This window comes from Planococcus citri, chromosome 5 (genome assembly GCF_950023065.1).
Source record: "Planococcus citri chromosome 5, ihPlaCitr1.1, whole genome shotgun sequence".
NCBI lineage: Eukaryota > Metazoa > Arthropoda > Insecta > Hemiptera > Pseudococcidae > Planococcus > Planococcus citri.
This window is the reverse complement of record NC_088681.1, coordinates 66124302-66143818: the sequence shown is the minus strand read 5'-3', so window position 1 is coordinate 66143818 and position 19517 is coordinate 66124302. Positions and strand designations below refer to the sequence as shown.

General features: G+C 34.5%; 2 protein-coding genes across 5 annotated transcripts in view; both read right to left on the bottom strand.

Annotated features, from left to right (window-relative positions):
- Nucleotides 1-19517, bottom strand: part of LOC135848473 (uncharacterized) — a 196305-nt gene that overhangs the window by 109043 nt on the left and 67745 nt on the right. The window lies entirely within an intron of this gene.
- On the bottom strand, nucleotides 3386-19030 carry LOC135849531 (uncharacterized protein K02A2.6-like). Of its 4 annotated transcripts, none has more exons than XM_065370026.1 (5): nucleotides 18707-19030; nucleotides 5881-9385; nucleotides 5422-5553; nucleotides 4080-4458; nucleotides 3386-3857 (listed from the first exon to the last, which is right to left on the bottom strand). In XM_065370026.1, the coding sequence occupies exons 2-5, from the start codon at nucleotides 7600-7602 to the stop codon at nucleotides 3577-3579; spliced, it is 2514 nt and encodes an 837-aa protein (XP_065226098.1). In that variant the 5' UTR covers nucleotides 7603-9385; nucleotides 18707-19030; the 3' UTR covers nucleotides 3386-3576. The 4 variants fall into 4 exon arrangements, with proteins under 4 accessions (XP_065226098.1, XP_065226097.1, XP_065226099.1 ...); XM_065370025.1 differs by having other exon boundaries at nucleotides 3386-4298; nucleotides 4377-4458; XM_065370027.1 differs by having other exon boundaries at nucleotides 4377-4458; nucleotides 18707-19029.

Below are 19517 nucleotides of genomic sequence, written 5' to 3'. Positions count from 1 at the left end.
TAAAGGCGATGGAGATCAAGGACGTTTGGTATTCAGCATCTGAAAAAAGTGTAAATAAAGAGAATTACTCGAAAGTAGACAGTAAGTGGGTTCTAAAGAAAAAAATCAACTCGAATGGTGGGGTGAAATTTAAGGCTAGATTGGTGTTGCGTGGTTTCAAAGACAACCATTTTTATGAGTTGGATGAAATATACGCTCCAACACCTAATCAACCGATAATACGCTCGATGCTCAATCTAGCTATGGTCAACAAGTGGCAGTTGAGACAGCTAGATGTGAGTACTGCATTTCTCAATGGAGATATAAATCGAGGTATTATGTTCAACCCACCGAAAGGGACTAATGAAGAGAAAGGTATCGTATATATTCTCAAACGTTCGTTATACGGGTTAAAAACAAGTCCCAAATCGTGGAACGTAAAATTGAACGAGTACTTACTTTCGCTCGGTTTCGTAAGGAGTAAAGTCGATCCTTGTGTGTATTTCGACGCTGAAAATCCTCTTCGTTGCGTTTTTGTCGTTTACGTGGACGATTTTCTAATTACAGGTTGCGATGATCGTCTAATTGAGTGGTTGGTCAAGCGATTGAATGAGCGTTTTGGAATCAGAGACCTGGAACAATGCAAGAAGTTCATTGGAATGGAAATTAATCGTAGTAAAGAAAAGTTAGAAATACATCAAAATTCATATATCGAGCAGTTAGTTAATGATTACGGGCTATCTAATTCGAATAGTATCTCAACTCCAATCGAACCGGGCTTGAAGATTACTAATCTCAAGCTCGATAAAAGTTATGAAACCAAAGTGCGTGGTCTCTTAGGAAGTTTAAGTTACATAGCAAGGGGAACACGTCCCGATATCGCTTTTGCTGTAAACTTTCTAAGCAGATACCAGCACTTGGCAAACAAGGAGCTATTCGAATATAGTAAGCGTATTCTCAGGTATTTGCGTAGTACGTTGAACGTGAAACTTACCTACGTAATACCTGAAGTCGTTGATAAATACTCTGTAAGAGTATACGTAGATTCGGACTTCGCTGGTGATTGTTTAGACAGAAAATCAACGTCTGGAATTTTCGTGTTACATTATGGCAACGTTATTGACTGGGTAGTCAAGAAACAAAATTGTGTTAGTCTTTCGTCGTGTGAAGCGGAGTATGTTGCGTTAAGTACGTCTGGAAAGGAAGTCTTGGCTTGGCGAAATCTGTTTGTCGAATTAGAAGTTCGTATTGACACCGTACCGGTGTATTGCGATTCTAATGCAGCGATTGCCGTTGCGAATACGGTCGAATCGAAACGTACCAGACATATAGATGTCTGTTATCATCATATACGCGATTTAGTCACGAAACAGATAATACACTTGCAAAAGATATCTTCGGCAGATCAACTTGCCGATATTTTGACCAAAGCCACTACACGTACCGTATTCGATAGACTCTGTGAGTCATTATTTAACGCTTAAATTAAGTTTTCGAGTCGATTTTTATGTAATTTAAGTATAATTAAACTGAAATTTTGCTGTAAAAATATTTTGTTTCAAAGTGTTTACAAACACCGGTATTGATAAGAAGCAACAAGTTTTACGTTTATTTTAGTGGTACGCGTGTTAGGTAAAATATTTTTATGGTGGGGTGTTGGCAAAATTGATACCGTAACCGTAACATTTATGCTCGGTAATTTTAGTTTTTATTTTTAAATAAAAAATAAAATTCGTTTCGCGAATTCTAAATATCGCTGGTTATACTTTTAATGAAATTTTGTTCTTTTCGTAAAATCGCGTAAACTGTTGGCTGTTAAATTATCGTCGTATATTTGTTGTTTTCGTTATGTATATAAGTTCGTCGCGTTAATATTGATTTAATCGTCGAGTTGTAAAGTCATCGAGCTTTTTGCTCAGTTATTTGTTCGTTAGGTTCGTTAGATCTTAGGGTCAACGACCGTTAAAAATAAATATTATTTTTATTTTGAATTGTCATGTTTTGTCAGTCGAATTGTTTGATTATTTTCAATATTCGTGAGTCTGATTTATCGATTTAGATCGATTTATCGTACAAAAGCAGCGTTTTTTTTTGGACAATTTTGGCAAGAACAGGATTGTTTGACAACTTTGCCAAAAATTGACTCCTATGACAACAATTATGACATAAATTAACACTTATTGATCATTTGGCCAAAAATTGACATTTTTTTGACTTGGGCATTTGACGAAAAAAAACAAAAAACAGAACCTTATACATAAGCAAGTGTGGCAAAAATACATAGAACTACTGGAGCAAAAAAAAACTTTCAGAACAGATAAGGCGAAAATAAATTCTTTTCGGTGGTTTGCGATGGGGAGGGGTAAAAAAAAATTATGGACTTACAACTTTTGAAAATTAGCGTTCCCCCCAAAATAGAAGTAAAAAAGGGCCTGTTTAGAAGTATTCTGCTCAGAATTTTTTGACACAATTTCCAATTCATACTTATTCATTTGTTAGGTTGAAATAATTAATTTGAGCTTTTTAAAAAGTTTCATTTTTCAAGATTTTTTTTTGAAAAGCCAACTGTTTTGTGATTTGGCCAATTGGACAGGGTACCTTATTTCACCCTTGAAAGTACATAATTTGTTTCTCCAACAAGGAAACTTGGAGAACCTCCAAAGGGTTGAAGCTAAAATCTCAGCCGGTAGTCGATTCGCCATTTATAACTCGTCATGCTTTTTTTTTTTGCAACATCAACTTGTACATAATAACAACTCAGAAAACCAACGTTGATACTTCATGTACGTACAACACCTGGCACGTCTAAAGCTGTAAGAATTTACAATTGTTTTTGCGGTAAAATCAAACGAGGCTTTCGATAGAGAAAATCAATTTAATAATTAATAAGTAAATTCTACAACAAAACAATACCTACGTACAGTAACTTATCGTAAATTACAACGCAAAAAAATTGGAATTCATGTTGAGAAATTTTACTTTTAGGTGAGTATATAATCTTTACCCACGTTTTTTTTTTACAAATATCAACTTAGCTCAGCAAATAAAGCTAAATTGGAAATGTTCAACTTCATTGGACAATAAGCTACTTTAGAAGACGAAGGCGTCCTTAAATAAAGATTTATTACTTTGCGGATTTTTTTCAAATTCGGCAACTATCTTTTTACTTCCTAAACACCACAGCAATACTTGACTAAGAAAAGGTCCTGAATACGAATCTGTATAGTCACGAGGATCAGTAAGCATAACTTCTTTCAAATGATCGACTATGCGCGTTTTTATCTGCTGCATCATTTCTTCCGTCGACACGAATAATTCCATAAATTCGATAAATTTCCTAATCCGAACAGATCCCGATGTGAAGGCTTCTTTAGGTAAAATGAGTTCGGTCGCCGGTGACGATATCTGTTTTATACTTTATTCTCATTTAATTAACATTATTAACATTTCATCACAATTTACATTATAACATAATATCTTCTATATGACTATAATCAGTGTTACCAATAATATACAACATCCTCTTTCTTTTAAAAAAACGAAAAAAGAAAAAAATTTGAAACCATAAAATTCATAAAATAACAATAATAATTCAAATCATAAGTTCAACTTTTGAGGTGGTTTAATCTCACGTCGATTTCGCCTCACAGCAATCGATTGATCTTCTTGTTGATACTCAGAGCTCGACTTCGAATTATTTGATTCTTCGTGACTTTCCGATACAGGTATTTTCCGAATATGAATAGTGTTTCTTCTCAACAAATTACCATTTTCTCCGGATACAACATACGATCTCGGAGTTTCATGTTTTCTTTTAACTTCTCCAGATTCCCATTCGTCGTTGTGATAAATTAATACTGGTTCACCTTCTTTGAATTCTGTAACATTTTTTGCATTTTTATTATATTTCTCTTCAACCGTTTTTTGACGTTTTATCAACATTTCGCGAACATTTTGGACAACCGTTGGCTGTAATTTTTTTGTTAAAACTGGAATTTTCGTTCTGGTAATTCTACTTGATAATAACTGATTTGGCGAATATCCTATAGATTTCAACGGAGTATTACGATGTTCTAATAACATGTATTCAAAATCTATACCTAATCTTTCAGATTTCTTCAAACATCGTTTAACTACACCTACAGCTTTTTCTGCCAAACCATTCGATTTCGGGTGATGAGGACTTGTAGTAATTATTTCAAAATTCCAATCATTAGCGAAACTTTTAAATTCTTGACTGTTGAATGGAACGTTATCTGCTATCATTACTTTCGGAATTCCATGATTAGCAAAATTTATTTTCAGCAACTTGATTAAAGCTGACGAATTAATTGATTTAGTTGGTACAGCATCAATGTAAAACGAATAATAATCAGCAATAACTAAATACTGCTTACCCTCATAACTGGCGATATCCACTGCTATTCTCTCATACGGCAACTCTGGTACCGGATGTGGTTTTAAAATCTCCTTTGCTTTCTGAAATTGCAAAGATTGACAAGTTTTACAATTGTAAATCACGTTTTCTATATCTCTAGAAATATTGCGCCAATACATTATTTGTCTAGCTCTAGCTTTTGTTTTTTCTATTCCTAAATGAGATTCGTGCAATTGTTGCAAAATTGTTTTTTGACACACTTTAGGAATAATAATTTTATCATCGACACATACTAAATCATCAACAATTGATATTTGACTTCTCAATTTATAATAAAATTGAATTTCATCATGCTCCCGTTTTTTATTAAAATCAGACCAGCCATTTCTGTGCAATTCTTTTAATCGTAATAATAACGCATCTTCAGAAGTTGCTATTTGCAATTTCTTAAATTTATTTGGTCTGAATGATGTGTTTTTATTCATTGAATAAATCTTAATATCCATATAAGGTGTTTTATAATCAGACGTTTTTTGATATTTTCTTGATAACACATCCGCTAATCCGTTTTTAGTACCACGAATGTACTTCAAACTAAAATTATATTTTATCAAACGTAATCTCATTTTTTGTAATCTCGTAGTTAAATCTTGGATATCTTTCTTGATAATTCTTTCTAATGGCTTATGATCGTTATATACTGTTACCATAGCATGACCGTAAACAAAATAATGAAAACGTTCCAGTGCATAACATATTGATAAAAATTCTTTCTCAATTTGAGCATAATTGATCTCAGTTTTTGTTAACGCACGTGATACATAAAATACCGGATGACCATTTTGCATTAAACAAGCTCCGATTCCATATTGAGAAGCGTCTGTATAAATATCAATTGGCATCTTAGGATCGAATATTTTTAAAATTGGTCTATTACACAATGCTCTAATTATATCTTGGAATGCTTTCTGATGATCAGGTAACCAATTAAATTCCACATTATTAGAATTCAACTGCCTTAATGGAGCATTAATTTGAGATAAATTTGGAATAAATTTACTTACGAAATTCACCATTCCAATAAATGACATCAATTCTTCTCTATTTTTCGGTTCCGGCATATTTTCAATTGATTGTACATAATCGTCGTCTGCTTCAACACCTTCTTCTCCGATGATCATTCCCAAATATTTAACCTTGGATAAACAAAATTGAATTTTATTTGGATTGAATTTTATGTTATATTTATCAGCTCTACGTAGCACTTCTTTTAAAATAACGTCATGTTCTTCTTTATTCCTTGCCGCAATAATCAAGTCATCAAAAAATATCCCCACATCTTCTAAATCTCCGAAAATTTCCATCATTCTTTTTTGAAATACTTCCGGACTAACTGTCACTCCTTGAGGTAACCTTAACCAGCGATATTTACCCCAAGGAGTATTAAATGTAGTCATATAACTACTCTTTTTATCTAAAGTGACATGAAAAAATGCATCTTTAATATCCATAACTGTAAATACCTTTTTATCTTTGAATTTTAACGCTATTTCTTCGGATGTTGGAATTGGATATGGATCAGGAATTAAATTCTCATTCAAATCTGCTGGATTTAAACATGGACGAATTTCTCCGCTGCTTTTTTCAAAGAATATTGCTGAATTCACCCATTCAGTTGGAACGTCAACAGGAACAATAACACCAGCCTCCACCAACGCATCTAATTTCTTTTTCACCTTTTCTTTCAACGCATACGGAATACGAGTTGTAGATTTGATAACTGGCGTCGCTCCTTCTTTCAACTTGAATGAATAATCTCCTTCTAATTTACCGATACCTTCGAAAACGTGTTCAAATTCTCGAAATATTTCTTCATTCAATATTTCTGGCTTCTTGATTTTGATTTCTTCTACTCGTCTAACTAAATTCAAATTATGACAAGACTTCAATCCCAGAATTACGTTATCACAACAATCCACCACTTGAAACTTTATTTTGCGGAAACGTTTACGAACACGACATTTTAATATTACACTGCCAATAGTTTCAATTTTGGATTGTTTACCATATAATGATAAACGAATATTGCTGGGTATTGGTTTTATTGATTTATCGATCTTCTTCAAAATATTAAATGGCATTACATTACATTGCGCTCCACAATCTAGCTTCATTTTGATTTCAGTATTATTTACTTTAATTGTTTCATACCATTCATCAACATTGGTATTATTTTCCACCGCATCTACACAAATATTATCAAACACGTATTCGTCGTCATCTGACTTTTTATCAGTTTCACTAAATTCATTACATGTCTTTGTTAACGGTTTGTTATCACCTTTCTTATTTCTCATTGATGACTCCTTCGACGTATTCGATTTTTTCATTGCTAAATTTTTAAAACAACATGATGCGAAGTGATTTACTCCGTTACAAAACAAACATCGTCGACCGTAAGCTGGACAACTTCTTGGCTTATGATCTGTGTCACATCTTGAACAATGATATGGTTTTGGTTCAGCTCTATTCACTGGTTGTTTATCCGATTCTTCATTACGATGCTTTTTCAACACAAATACTTCTTTCTCCTCCGATTTTATTTGTTTTGCCATAACATTAGCTTGAGATTGGCTAGTTTCTTGCGCTCGACAATATTTGATAGCCTTATCAAGATCGAGGTCATTATCTCTAAGTAAATCTTGACGTAATTGATTGTTATTAACGCCTACTATAATAAAACTCATAATGAGAGAACTTTCTAGATCGCCGAACTCACAATGCTTCGATAACTTCTTCAAATCGGTTAAAAATTGATCGAATGATTCGTTGGATTGCTGCTTCCTACTGAAGAATAAATGTCTTTGATAAGTGACATTAGTTTTTGGAGCACAATATTCTTCTAAAGCGTCATATATGTCGTCTAATTTGATAGTAGTTTGACCCGTCTTCGGTTTCACATTCAACGTTTCTAACAATTCTTCAGCTTCTTCACCCATGACATTTTTTAATATAGCAATTTTACGATTTTCCGATGCTGCTTCCAGATTTGATGCCATAAGGTAATTTTGAAATGATCGTTTGAACCGTCTCCAATTTTCTTTTAAATTTTCATCGATTATCAGGGCCGATGGCAGCTTGAATGTCGCCGCCATGATGCTATCCACACGAGGATTTTCTATTTCACCGTCTGATGCTAACGAATACTCTTCGTCACTTGGATGATTTTCTTCTTCATTTGACATTTAATTCACCACACATATAACGAAACGTAACTTCACGACTGCGCCATGTTTTATACTTTATTCTCATTTAATTAACATTATTAACATTTCATCACAATTTACATTATAACATAATATCTTCTATATGACTATAATCAGTGTTACCAATAATATACAACAATATCAGTTGATTTTTAAAATCTGTAGCAAGATCTACGTTGCCAAAAGCAACACTGATGAACTTATCGAATTCTTTGGCATGATTGAAATACATGTATCGAAAAATAGACGTCTCGCCGAGAAACTTTGATCGCAGCAATTGCTGTTTGTAATGTTTCGCTGACTCTTCATTGGGGAAACAAAAAATCACAAGCTCGTTTAGTTCTTCGAAATGCGCAAAAGTGAGTAATGAAACGCAGATCTGTCGTACAATTTCACTTCCGGCAATGACGTTCTCTTTGTATTGAATAATCTGGTCATTGTTTTCGAAGCACATTCCCATTATTCGTTGCAAATCGTCGAAATTTGGGCAAAAAATTAATTTTTGCCAGCTGCTGCACCAAAATGAGTATCTCTCTTTCAATGAAGCATCTGAAAGTATCGTGAACAGGAATTCTGAGGAATTGACAGGATCTTCATTACGACGTTCGCACTTGTTGGATATATAACTGTAATCACGATCGGATTCGTACAATCTCAAGTCGGGTAAAACGTTTTTTATCACCGATGTTCTCAAATGATTCGAGGCACTACTCCATACTTCACGACTTCGACATAACCAGTTCTTGTAATCTTTCTTTTCATACTCACCATATCGCCAAGTCCTAGCTGTAGACCATCTCTTTCGTTTAATTTCGAATGTCAAAATTTTTACAATTAATTCTCCGAATACATCTTCGTTTATTACTTTTTTAATGCACATCCATACTCGAAGGAATAATTCTTCATCAAGATTGTCATCTCTAATACAGGAATACATCAAATCACAACCTCTCTGTTTGACGAATTCGTCAAGTTGTCTATCATCCAATTTTCGTAAAATCAACTCGTCCTTTTCACCCCCACGAACAATGTCCAAGGCTCTTTGCAATTGAATTTCTGGTGATAACCGATTCCAAAAATATTCATAGGATGTTCCAACGCCAAAGATGCAGACATTAAACATTTTTTCATCGATAGAACCGTCCTCATGTTGGAGCGGTATCTTATCCAACTGATTGCTTAGACGGCAAATCCAATAGTATAATTGAGGGCATTCGTCAAACTGAATTTGATCCAAACCCACTTGTTTCCTGACAGATGGCCAAATTGGTCTAATATCATCTTCAAAGAAGTACATACAAGCTACTTTGAATTTCACAGCATCGTTAAATTTGTCATAACGCATCATACGTTCTGCAGTCTTGACGCAATCAATACCACCGACAGAATCGCTGACAAAATCGTCGAAGTCGTACAAAACAAAATTTTGACGGCCGTAATGACAAAAGAATACAGGTTTGTAATGCTGCTTCAGCCAATTTTTCACCGAAAGACCAAGTTTTTTGACATATTCCTCGATCGTATCGTAAATGGCGGTTGGTAAATCTGGAAATTTTTCTCGCAACGAGGTGTGTAGTTCTTTCGGATTAAAATTCTCCAATTCGTTCTTCGTACGATATTTGTTGACTTCAGAGCGCAATACTTGGAAGGCAACGGTGATTGCTGAATTTTCTTTCAGAATTGGCACCGCAGGTTCGGGATCGTACAAGTTGGATATTTCAGCCATTTCTTGTTCTTGATTCTGCTGAATTTCCAACCGAACCTAAAATCGTAATCATCGAATCAATGCTGTGGTATGCGCAAAAATCAAAAATAATACTTTGCACGATCAAATAAAGAAAAAAATACCGTAAATATTTTCTCGTGACCAAGATATTTTCATTGGTTTGAAAATTCTACTACAAAAAGCGTATTTTCATAAATATCATCATGATCTCCCCTGAATATTTTCAAAGTTCAAAATGATGCCTCAGAAATTTGGCTAATTTTTGAAAATTGAGTTTTCGAAAAAGCTCAACTTCGAATGTTTGAAACTATTGGTAAATATTTTTGAAACCAGTTTCCATTATTTTTATTACACTGAAAATAGATTTCCTCCAATTTCCACCAGTCTCGAGCAAATGATGTCAAAGTTTGAATACTGTGATGAGAACTTTTAACTGTTGAACAAGAACAAACACCATTGTAGCTGTTTCAAGGGAGTGTGGTGGGGGGGGGGGGGGTAATGACAGTTGACGTTCTGTGCTGAGTTCATAACCAGACTAATATCACATGAGACGACCCTTAAGGCAGGTCTTGAAATTTTATTTCAATTTTCAAGAGTATCTACCTTTTTGAACTCAAACTCTTCAATTCACTTGAGTATATAAACTTTTTACCATGTGTAAGTAGCTCATATGAATTATTTGTTTGAAGGGTCATTTCATGACAAATCAGCTCGAATAAATGAACTGGAACTTTTCTGGTAGCTACGAACAGGACCGCGATTTTTGGAAAGAGCGTAGTCTAAAACCCTTAAAACCAAATTTTCAGCTGCTCAAGTTCATTTTTCGATTTTTGGCAAATTTTTGAAAACCCAAAATTGATTATTTTGGTGATTTATGCTTTTTTTTAAAAAAAGTACGTACTTACTTGATCAGTAAAAATGTTCAAAACAAATCCTAAAACTGATATTAACCCATCAAATCCAAATTTCGCCATTTCCAGCCATTCTGGAGCCTCCAGCGCAATTTTTTAATTTCTGCAGCATTTTTAATTTGCTCCAGAAGGCGTTAATATGATGGAGGGCAGCTAAAAATCGAGTTGTGTGTTATACTCGAGCTGTTTAACAAATTAATTCACATTTGAGCCGATTATGGAGGGGACACCTTAAGAGTGGTTTTTTGACCAGCTTTTCTTCAAAATAAAAATATACAAAAACCAAAAATTTCCCGTTTACGAGAAAATTTTCGAAATTTGTGCGAATCGCAGTATTTATTGTCATTAACTAACCCCACGAGGGCGAATGTCGCCATTTCCAGCAATTCTGGAGCCTCCGGCGCGATTTTTCAATTTTTCCAGGGGATACAGAAAGGCTGTAAATGGGGATATTCACCCTCGTGAGCTTGATTAATGACAAAATACAGCGATTCGCGCAAATTTCAAAAATTTTCTCGCAAACGGGACATTTTTGATTTTTGGATATTTTTATTTTGAAAAAAAGCTGGTCAAAAAACCACTCTTAAGGTGTCCCCTCCATAATCGGCTCAAATGTGAATTAATTCGTTAAACAGCTCGAGTATAACACACAACTCGATTTTTAGCTGCCCTCCATCATATTAACGCCTTCTGGAGCAAATTAAAAATGCTGGAGAAATTAAAAAATGGTTCTGGAGGCTCCGGAATGGCTGGAAATAGCGAGATTCGCCCTCGTGGGGTTAGTTCATAACGAAATAATGCGATTTGAAGAAATCTCGAAAATTTTCTCGCAAACGGGAAATTTTTGATTTTTGGATATTTTTATTTGGAAAAAACTGGTCAAAAAACCACTCTTGAGGCGTCCCTCCCAAAACCGACTCAAATGTGGGTAAACTTGTTAAACAGATCGAGTATAACACACAACTCGATTTTTAGCTGCCCAATTTCATATTCACGCTTTCTGGAGCAAATTAATAATTCTGGAGAAATTGAAAAATAGCGCTGGAGGCTCCAGAATGGCTGGAAATGGCGAAATTTGGATTTGCGAGGGTTAATATCAGTTTTAGGACTTATTTTGAACATTTTTACTGATCAACTACGTAATTTTTAAAAAAAAGCATAGGTAAATCACCAAAATAGTCAATTTTGGATTTTCAAAAATTCGCCAAAAATCGAAAAATGAACTTGGGCAGCTGAAAATTTGGTTTTAAGGGTTTTAGAACATGCTCTTTCCAAAAATCGCGGTCCCGTTCAAATCTGAGGCGGACACCTCAAGAGGTTCCCTTGTGAGATATGTAAAAGCTTTCAATTTCGTCAAATTTTGTGTCATACTTATTTCGGTTCGATTTCCGACAAGATTTTGTGACTTAATAAAAAATCATCTCTTCTAAATTTTTGTGTTTTTTTTTTTCATTTTTTTGGTCATAGACATTTCTTTTACCAAGTTTTTATTTTTGCTCAACTGAGTAGTTGCCAGATTTTTGCCATCCTTCCTTACTACGAATTTCTTTTTCACATCAATTTCTTAAAAATGTTTTCAAAATGTGCTCTTAATTAATTTCTTCCACTCGTTTTGTGAATTATTTTTGAAAAATTTCCAATTTATATTTATTTGTTTGGTTGAAAATCGTGCTTTTTAAAAACTTTCATTTTCCAAAATGATTAATTGTCTTCGTATGCACAACTTTTTTGCGATTTGGCCAATTGGGCAGGGTCTAGGTACCTGGTCATTCCACGTCAATTCGACCAAGAAGTGGTAAGGGAGGTCGGCGATTTTTTTTTGAAGTTGTTCCCGTGGAAAAGCCTTCCGAAAGGATGACCAATGGTGCAAATCGCAGCCCTCTAGCCCTTTCTTAAAGGCTGCTAGGGGGTGTCAAAGTTTTCAATGATCCTAAAATATCATACATTTCAGCAGTGGATTACTCGATAACCGCGATACCTACCAAAATGGAACTTTTTCCCATTGTTAGTGGCGTTGAAGTGCTTTTTGGTGATATCATAAAAATCAGTGTTGCCACTTTTTTTCGTACAAAAAATTAGCTCAAAAAGTTTCAAAACGTAGTTTTCACATCATTCTGACTCTCAAAAATTCTGAAAAAAATATATTATGGACAACTTTTCATGCTGAACAACATACTAAAAAATTGGGATGGTAACATGTTGCAAAGTCGATTTAAAAAAATTTAGTGTTTGCGAAAAAACGCGATTTTTTGATTTAAAACATGAAAAAAAGTTTTGATTGATGAAGTTTACCCATTTGACACCAATTTTTACGTCTCCGTTGAAAAAGTTGAAAAAATCCTTTCATTCGATGAAATGAGGACTCATCACTAAAAAAATCAAAATTCTGAGTGAATTTAAAAAATAAACGAATTTTAATTTTTTTGCTTTGAGTGTAATTTTTATCGACTTTTCCATGAAATAAGTCAGACAAAGGTCAAAATTAGACGACTGAATGAATTTAAACTTTTTTTGATGTTTGGAATTGAAAATAGAATTTTTTCGAATTTTTATTTTTTTGTGATGAGGAAACTGCGAGTTTTTTAAAAATTTGTAGGCAAGTAGGTACACATTTCAGTTTTTTCATTTTCCTTTCTGATTTCTTGAACAGGTTTTCAATTGTTTGTCGTTTTATGAGCTCTTTAAAAAAATTGCAAGTGTTGTTTCGAGCAAAATTCATGACCTTTAAATACCTTGTAACTAAAAAAAAACCACCGTAGATACTAATCTCAATCAATCAATCAATCAATCAATTTTATTTATTTGGTTCAGTTTTCACAACTTTAACACCGAATCTCTAAAGCTAGAGGAATTTACAATTGTTCATGCAGTAAAATCAAAAGAGTCCTCTGATGGAGAAAGATGAACAAAATTTAAAATCATGTGAAAAGCCATGCAGGGGGTACCAAAGTATGAATATTTTTTTTCAAACCTTTCCCTTCAAGTATGAATTTGATATTATTTCTACATTACAACCTGAAGGGGTATGAAGAGGCAAAATTTGAGAATGAAAAACAAATAGATACCTATAAGAACTACGGCAAAACAAATAGAATCAATCTAATATTTAACACGTCTACAATAAAACAATAGGTGAATTATCGTGAATTACATTTCGAAAAAAATTGAAATTCAAGTCGAGACATTTTACATGAGGTAGGTATCTATTCTTTACCAGATTTCTCCAAAAAAAATATAACTAAACATAGCTCAGCAAGAAGCTAAACATTCGAAGTACCTACCTAAATTACCTAAAAATAATCATAGCCTATTTCAGAAGATGAATCCTCGCGGGATCTTTTTCAAATTTTTTAACTCTCTTACGAGTTCCTAAACACCACAGCAATACATCATTAAGTAAAGATCCCGAATACGAATATTCGAAATCATATGGATCAGAAAGTCTAACTTCCTTCAAATGATCAAATATGCGCGTTTTTTTCTGCCACATCATTTCTTCCGACGACACAAATAACTCCATAAATTCAAAAAAATCCTTAAAAGGAAAAGATCGCGATGAAAAGGCCTCCTTAGGTAAAATGAGTTCGGTCGCCGGAGACGACATTAGTCGATTTTTAAAATCTTTAGCTAGATCTACGCTGTCATAGGCGTCGCTGATGAACTTATCGAATTGTTTGGCATGACTGAAATACGTGTATCGAAAAATACACGTTTCACCGAGAAACTTTGACTGCAGCAATTGCTGTTTGCAATGTTTCGCTGAATCTTCATTGGTGGAAAAGAAATTCACAAGCTTGTTTAGTTCTTCGACATGCGCATAAGTGAGTAATGAAACACAAATCTGTCGTACAATTTCACTTCTGGCAATGACGTTCTCTTTGTATTCGACAATCGCATCGTTATTTTCGAAGCACATCTCCATTATTCGTTGCAAATCGTCGTAATCTGTGCTCAAGATTAAATTATGCCAGCAGTTGCACCAAAATGAGTTTCTCTCTTTCAAAGAAGCATCTGAGAGGATCGTAAACAGGAATTCTGAGGAATTAACATCATCTTCATTGCCACATTCGTACTTTCTGGGTCGATATGTGTAATCGCGATTGGATTTATACAATCTCAAATTGAGTAAAATGTTTTTTATCACTGATATTCTCAAATTATGAGGGGCACTACTCCATACTTCACGACTTCGACATAACCAGTTCTCAGCACGAATTTCATCATAGCCGTACTCGCGGTATCGCCAACTCCGCTCAAACACATACCTGTACGATAACTTACGTTTAACTTCGAATTTCAAAATTTTTCCAATTAACTCTTCGAATACGTCTTCGTTCATTACATTTTTAATGTACATCCATATTCGAAGAAATAACTGTTCTTCAAAATAATAGTCTTCTGTAATATATGAATATATTAAATCACAACCACTCAATTTGACGAATTCATCAAGTTGTCGGTCATCCAATTTTCGTAAAATCAACTCAAACAAATTGGTTCTGCTTCGATGGCAGGCTTTTAGCACTTGAAGTTCTGGTGATAACCGATTCCAAAAATATTCCCAAGATGTTCTATTTCTAAAGTTGGACTCATCAAACATTTTTTCATCGATAGAACGGTAATGTCGCAGCGGTATCTCATTCAACTCATTGCTGAGACGGCAAATCCAATAGTACAATTGAGGGCAATCGTCGAACTGAATTTGTTCCAAACCCACTTGTTTCCAGACAGATGGCCAAATTCGTCTGATATCATCTTCAAAGCAGTGCATACAAGCTATTTTGAATTTCACCACATTGTTAAATTTGTCACAACTCATCATACGTTCTGCAGTCTTTACGTAATCAATACCACCGGCAGAATCACAAACGAAATCATCGAAGTCGTACAAAACATAATTTCGACGGCCGTAATGACTCAAGAATACAGGTTTGTAATTCTCCTTTAGCCAATTTTCCACTGAAAGCCCAAATTGTTTGACACAGTCCTCAATCGTATCATAAATGGCGGTTGGTAAATCTGGTAATTTTTCTCCCAATGAGGTGTGTAGTACTTTCGGATTCAAGTTCTTCAATTCGTTCCTCGTACGATATTTGTTCACTTCACAACGCCATACTTCGAAGGTGATGGCGATCGTCGAATATGCTTTCAGAGTTGGCACAGCAGGTTCAGGATCGTACAAGTTGGATATTTCAGCCATCTCTTGTTCTCGATTGTGCTAAATTTCCACAACCAAACCTAAAATCGTAATGGTCGAATCAATGCTGTGGTATGCACAAAACTCAAAAATTACACTTTCCACGAACGAATAATGAAAAGAACACAATAAACGTATTTTCTTGCGATTAAAAAATTTTCACTATTTTGCAAATTCTATCACATAAAGTGTATTGCTATTAATATCACTTATAAGAAGGCCCCCTGAATGTTTTTCAACGTTTAAAATTAGGTAAGTATTTCTCATAAATTGGGAAAACTTCTGAAATTTCATCTTTCAAAAATTGCTTAACTTCGAATATTTGAAACTTTTGACGGATACATTCGTATCTAGTCTTTATTATTTTGAAACACTAAAAATAGATTTTCTCCAATTTCCAACAGTTCCCAGCAAATAACTCCAAATTTGGACATTAGTAAGATAACTTAAACTTTTGAACAAGAACAAACATCACCGTATCTGTCTCAAGGGGGTGGGGAAAAATCACATTTGACGTTCTATGCTGAATCCATAACTGGACTAATTTTACATGAATTCACTTTCAAGGCAGATCTCAAAATTTTTTTACAATGGTAACTTTCAAACTCAAACTCTCAAATTTGAATGAAACCAAAGTTAGGTTTTAAAGTTTTTTTTGGGGATTTTTGCACTTTTTGAAAATTTGAAGAAGAACTAAAAAAAAGCTGTTTCAAGGTCGATTTTTAAACTTTTTCGTGAAACATGATTTTTTTTTAAACGAACTGAGCCATCTGAATAATTACTTCGAATTCAACTCTCACACATCCACAACCACTTACTCGTAGTTTTGTATCATTCTGGAGCCTCCGGTTCCATAATTTTTTATTTTTTCTGGAAATTTGAAAACTCGCTGGTTGAGGCTCCAAACAGGTTGCAAATTTTAGCTTCGGAGGTGCTCCTGGAGAGGAGATTTCGGCCCTCAAAGAAGATACATTTTTGAAAAAATTGTAGTTTTTTCGCTTCTGTCGCGACACATCCTGTTTTTGGAAAAATAGTCCTGAAAGAATTTGAAAATCTGCGTCGACTTAGGCTAATTGCCCTCAAAATCCGAGACTTCTTTCAGGGTTCTACCGAGTGGTTGAAAATTTGCGAATCGCTTACCTTTAGTGATGCCAAAATATTGAAAGATATCATTCTTGAAACTAGGGTAATATTTTGGAACCAGGGTGTCTATGCAAAATTCCCAGACAAAAAAATCATGACTTTTTCATGATCTATTTTTCACATTTTTACCACATAAAAATACTCTCTCCTCTCCCCCCCCCCAATAACTTGAAACTGCGACGAAATTTTTTGTAGGTAGGTATTCCAGTTTATTTACTTGTCTGATTTTTTGATTTTTTTTTATTAATTGTATGGGCTTTTAAAAAAATTTTCAAGAGCATTTCAAGCACTTTCGTATGACTGTTAGACACCCTAGGAACGCAGTGGTGCCATTTAAAAAAATTATTTTCGCCGATGAAAAAAACAGCCAAAAACTTATGAATTTTTTCAGCTTTTTCAAGATTGGCGAATATGATTAAAAAATGTTCCCAAATATTTCCCCAGTTTCAGGAATGATAATACGTATGTTTCAATAGTTTGGCATAATTGATACGAAATATTTGCCAAGAAAAAGTGTAAAAATACCACTTTAGGGCTATACGAAAATAAGCGATTTGCAGTTTTCAACCTCTCAGTAGAATCCTAAAAGTGGTCTTAGATTTTGACGGCGAGAGCATAGATCGACGCTGAATCTCACATTTTTTTATTTGAAACTGAGCTATTTTCCAAAAACACATTGTGTATGGCGACAGAAGCTAAAAACCCACGGTTTTTGCGGAAATGTCCTTCTTGAGGGCTCAAAATCTCGCCTCAGAGAGCAACTCCGGGCTAAAATTATTTGTGGGTGATTTTCAACTCAAAGTAAAGGTCTCTGTTGAATTTGGTTGAAATCCGACGAATTTTTTTCGCGATCCACCCTATTAGGACATGCTCTTTCAATTTAACTTGGTTTCGTACAAATCGGAGAGTTTGAGTTTAAAAGGTTGCCTTGTTAGCAAGGAATGGGTTCTTGCAAAAGCTTGGCATCCCCAGAGGAAAATGTTTATACTCGTATCTGAATAGGTCTGCTCAAATTCAGATCAGGACAAATAAAATTGTAAAATTGTATCATGAGCAGATCCGGATTTGATCTGGTCTAATCAGATCTGATCACATCTAATGTAAGAAAATCACTTTTCTTCGAGTAAAATTCTATCGGTTCGAACTTCGAATAGTCAAAGTTTCTCAGTCTGATCGGACTCAATCTTTTACCCATTCTGATTATTGAAGGGTAGACAGTAACAATAAAGAGGTTATTCAACATAACTACTCATACCTACAAGAGCTGTCGAAAAGTAGGTACGAGTACCTTCAATTTCGAATGTGCAGCTTTGAGAATACAATTTCATTGTCCATAAAATAGAGCATAAGCTTATAAAAAGTACCATTTTTCACACACAATTTAGAAAAAATTACTCTAAAAAAACATGAAATTTTTTCAGTGGCAAAATATTCAAAAATTGCGACATTTTAGAGAGTGATTTTGTCAGAAACATGTGATAACAAATTGGCAACACTGTTTTTGGCATCGCACACTAAAGTCCCGTGCTCCTGTGGAATGTAGAACAAAATGAAAAAAAAATCATAGGTACCGATACGAAAAATATGAAAAAATATGACCTATCGTGTAAATGGTTGGCTAATTTGGTATGGTATGATCCCTTATAGTTCCTTCAAAGACTCGAAATTTCACCAAATTAGGATTTTTTGAATTACTTATCTATTAGTGTCGAAAATATACTTATGCATCCTTCTAACTTTGAAAATTTTTGAAAAACTTGAAATCGTAGCTTCTTCACTCTCACTTTAGCAGACTGGCGGTTTCAAAAAGTTGAATTTCGCGAATTACTGCTGCACTTGCCTCGGAAAAACTGAGAATGAGGTGCTTGGCATGTTGCCTATCCGACTACATACATTAATCACTACGTCGTATACGTAGGCAAAGTTTCATTAGAATTAGCAACGAGCATTTCTGACTGTTTGCTACGAGTATTTAAAATACATACAACCAACTCTCGTTTATGATGTCACAAAATAAATTACAAACGAAGCAAGCATCATTGCATCAGTTACAATATATAAAATATACGATTCTATACGAATAAATCACAATTTAATTACACTCACCAAAATCTGTTTACAGAGTAGATAATTAAAAGTATACGAAGAGCGACCACTATATGTAGGATTTACACAAGATAAACACCGAACACGAGCACAATCACATGCTTCTTCAATGACTTTCACGACGATGACTGGACTGGTGAGACAATTGTGAAATGTACCGTACTATCGTAGTATGGAAACCTTAACCGGTCTCATCCCTTCGATAGACGTTCCTCTCTCACCCCTCCGCTCTCACCGAGACGAATAAACACGACCCTACAAAATACAAAACAAGAGTAGGTAGGTCAAGGTACATGCAGCTGTAGCCATCGAACTACGCGTTCGTTATCGTACAGTACATACTCGTAGTACATTTAAATTTTATTTCCACAGATCCAGTGTGTAAAGATGAAGGCTCAATCATTAGCGATGCGACGTTGCCTTTTTTTCCACTCGCGGTGTTCTCCAAAAATAGACACGGTACCTGCTTTACCAACTACATATGTAGATAATTAGTCATTTCACTTCACTTAAAATCAGTCTGATTTTAGTAGGTAAGTATTTGGGTTTCGGTCCTCCAAAAGTTTGCTTCACATTTTGTTATGGGTTGCACACATATTAGGAAAAGACAAACACTATTATTTCTCCTCACTTCTTCAATGCACGTGAGTAGTTTTTTTTCAACAATTGTTTGAAATTTATCGTCATAATGCTCAACTTTGGGGTCTCAATGCTCGAGACTGCTGCAACTTGAAGAAAACATATTTGCGGCGTTTTGAAGAAAATTAAAGTAGGTATGTAGTTTCAAAAGTAGTTATTCGTCAACAATTTC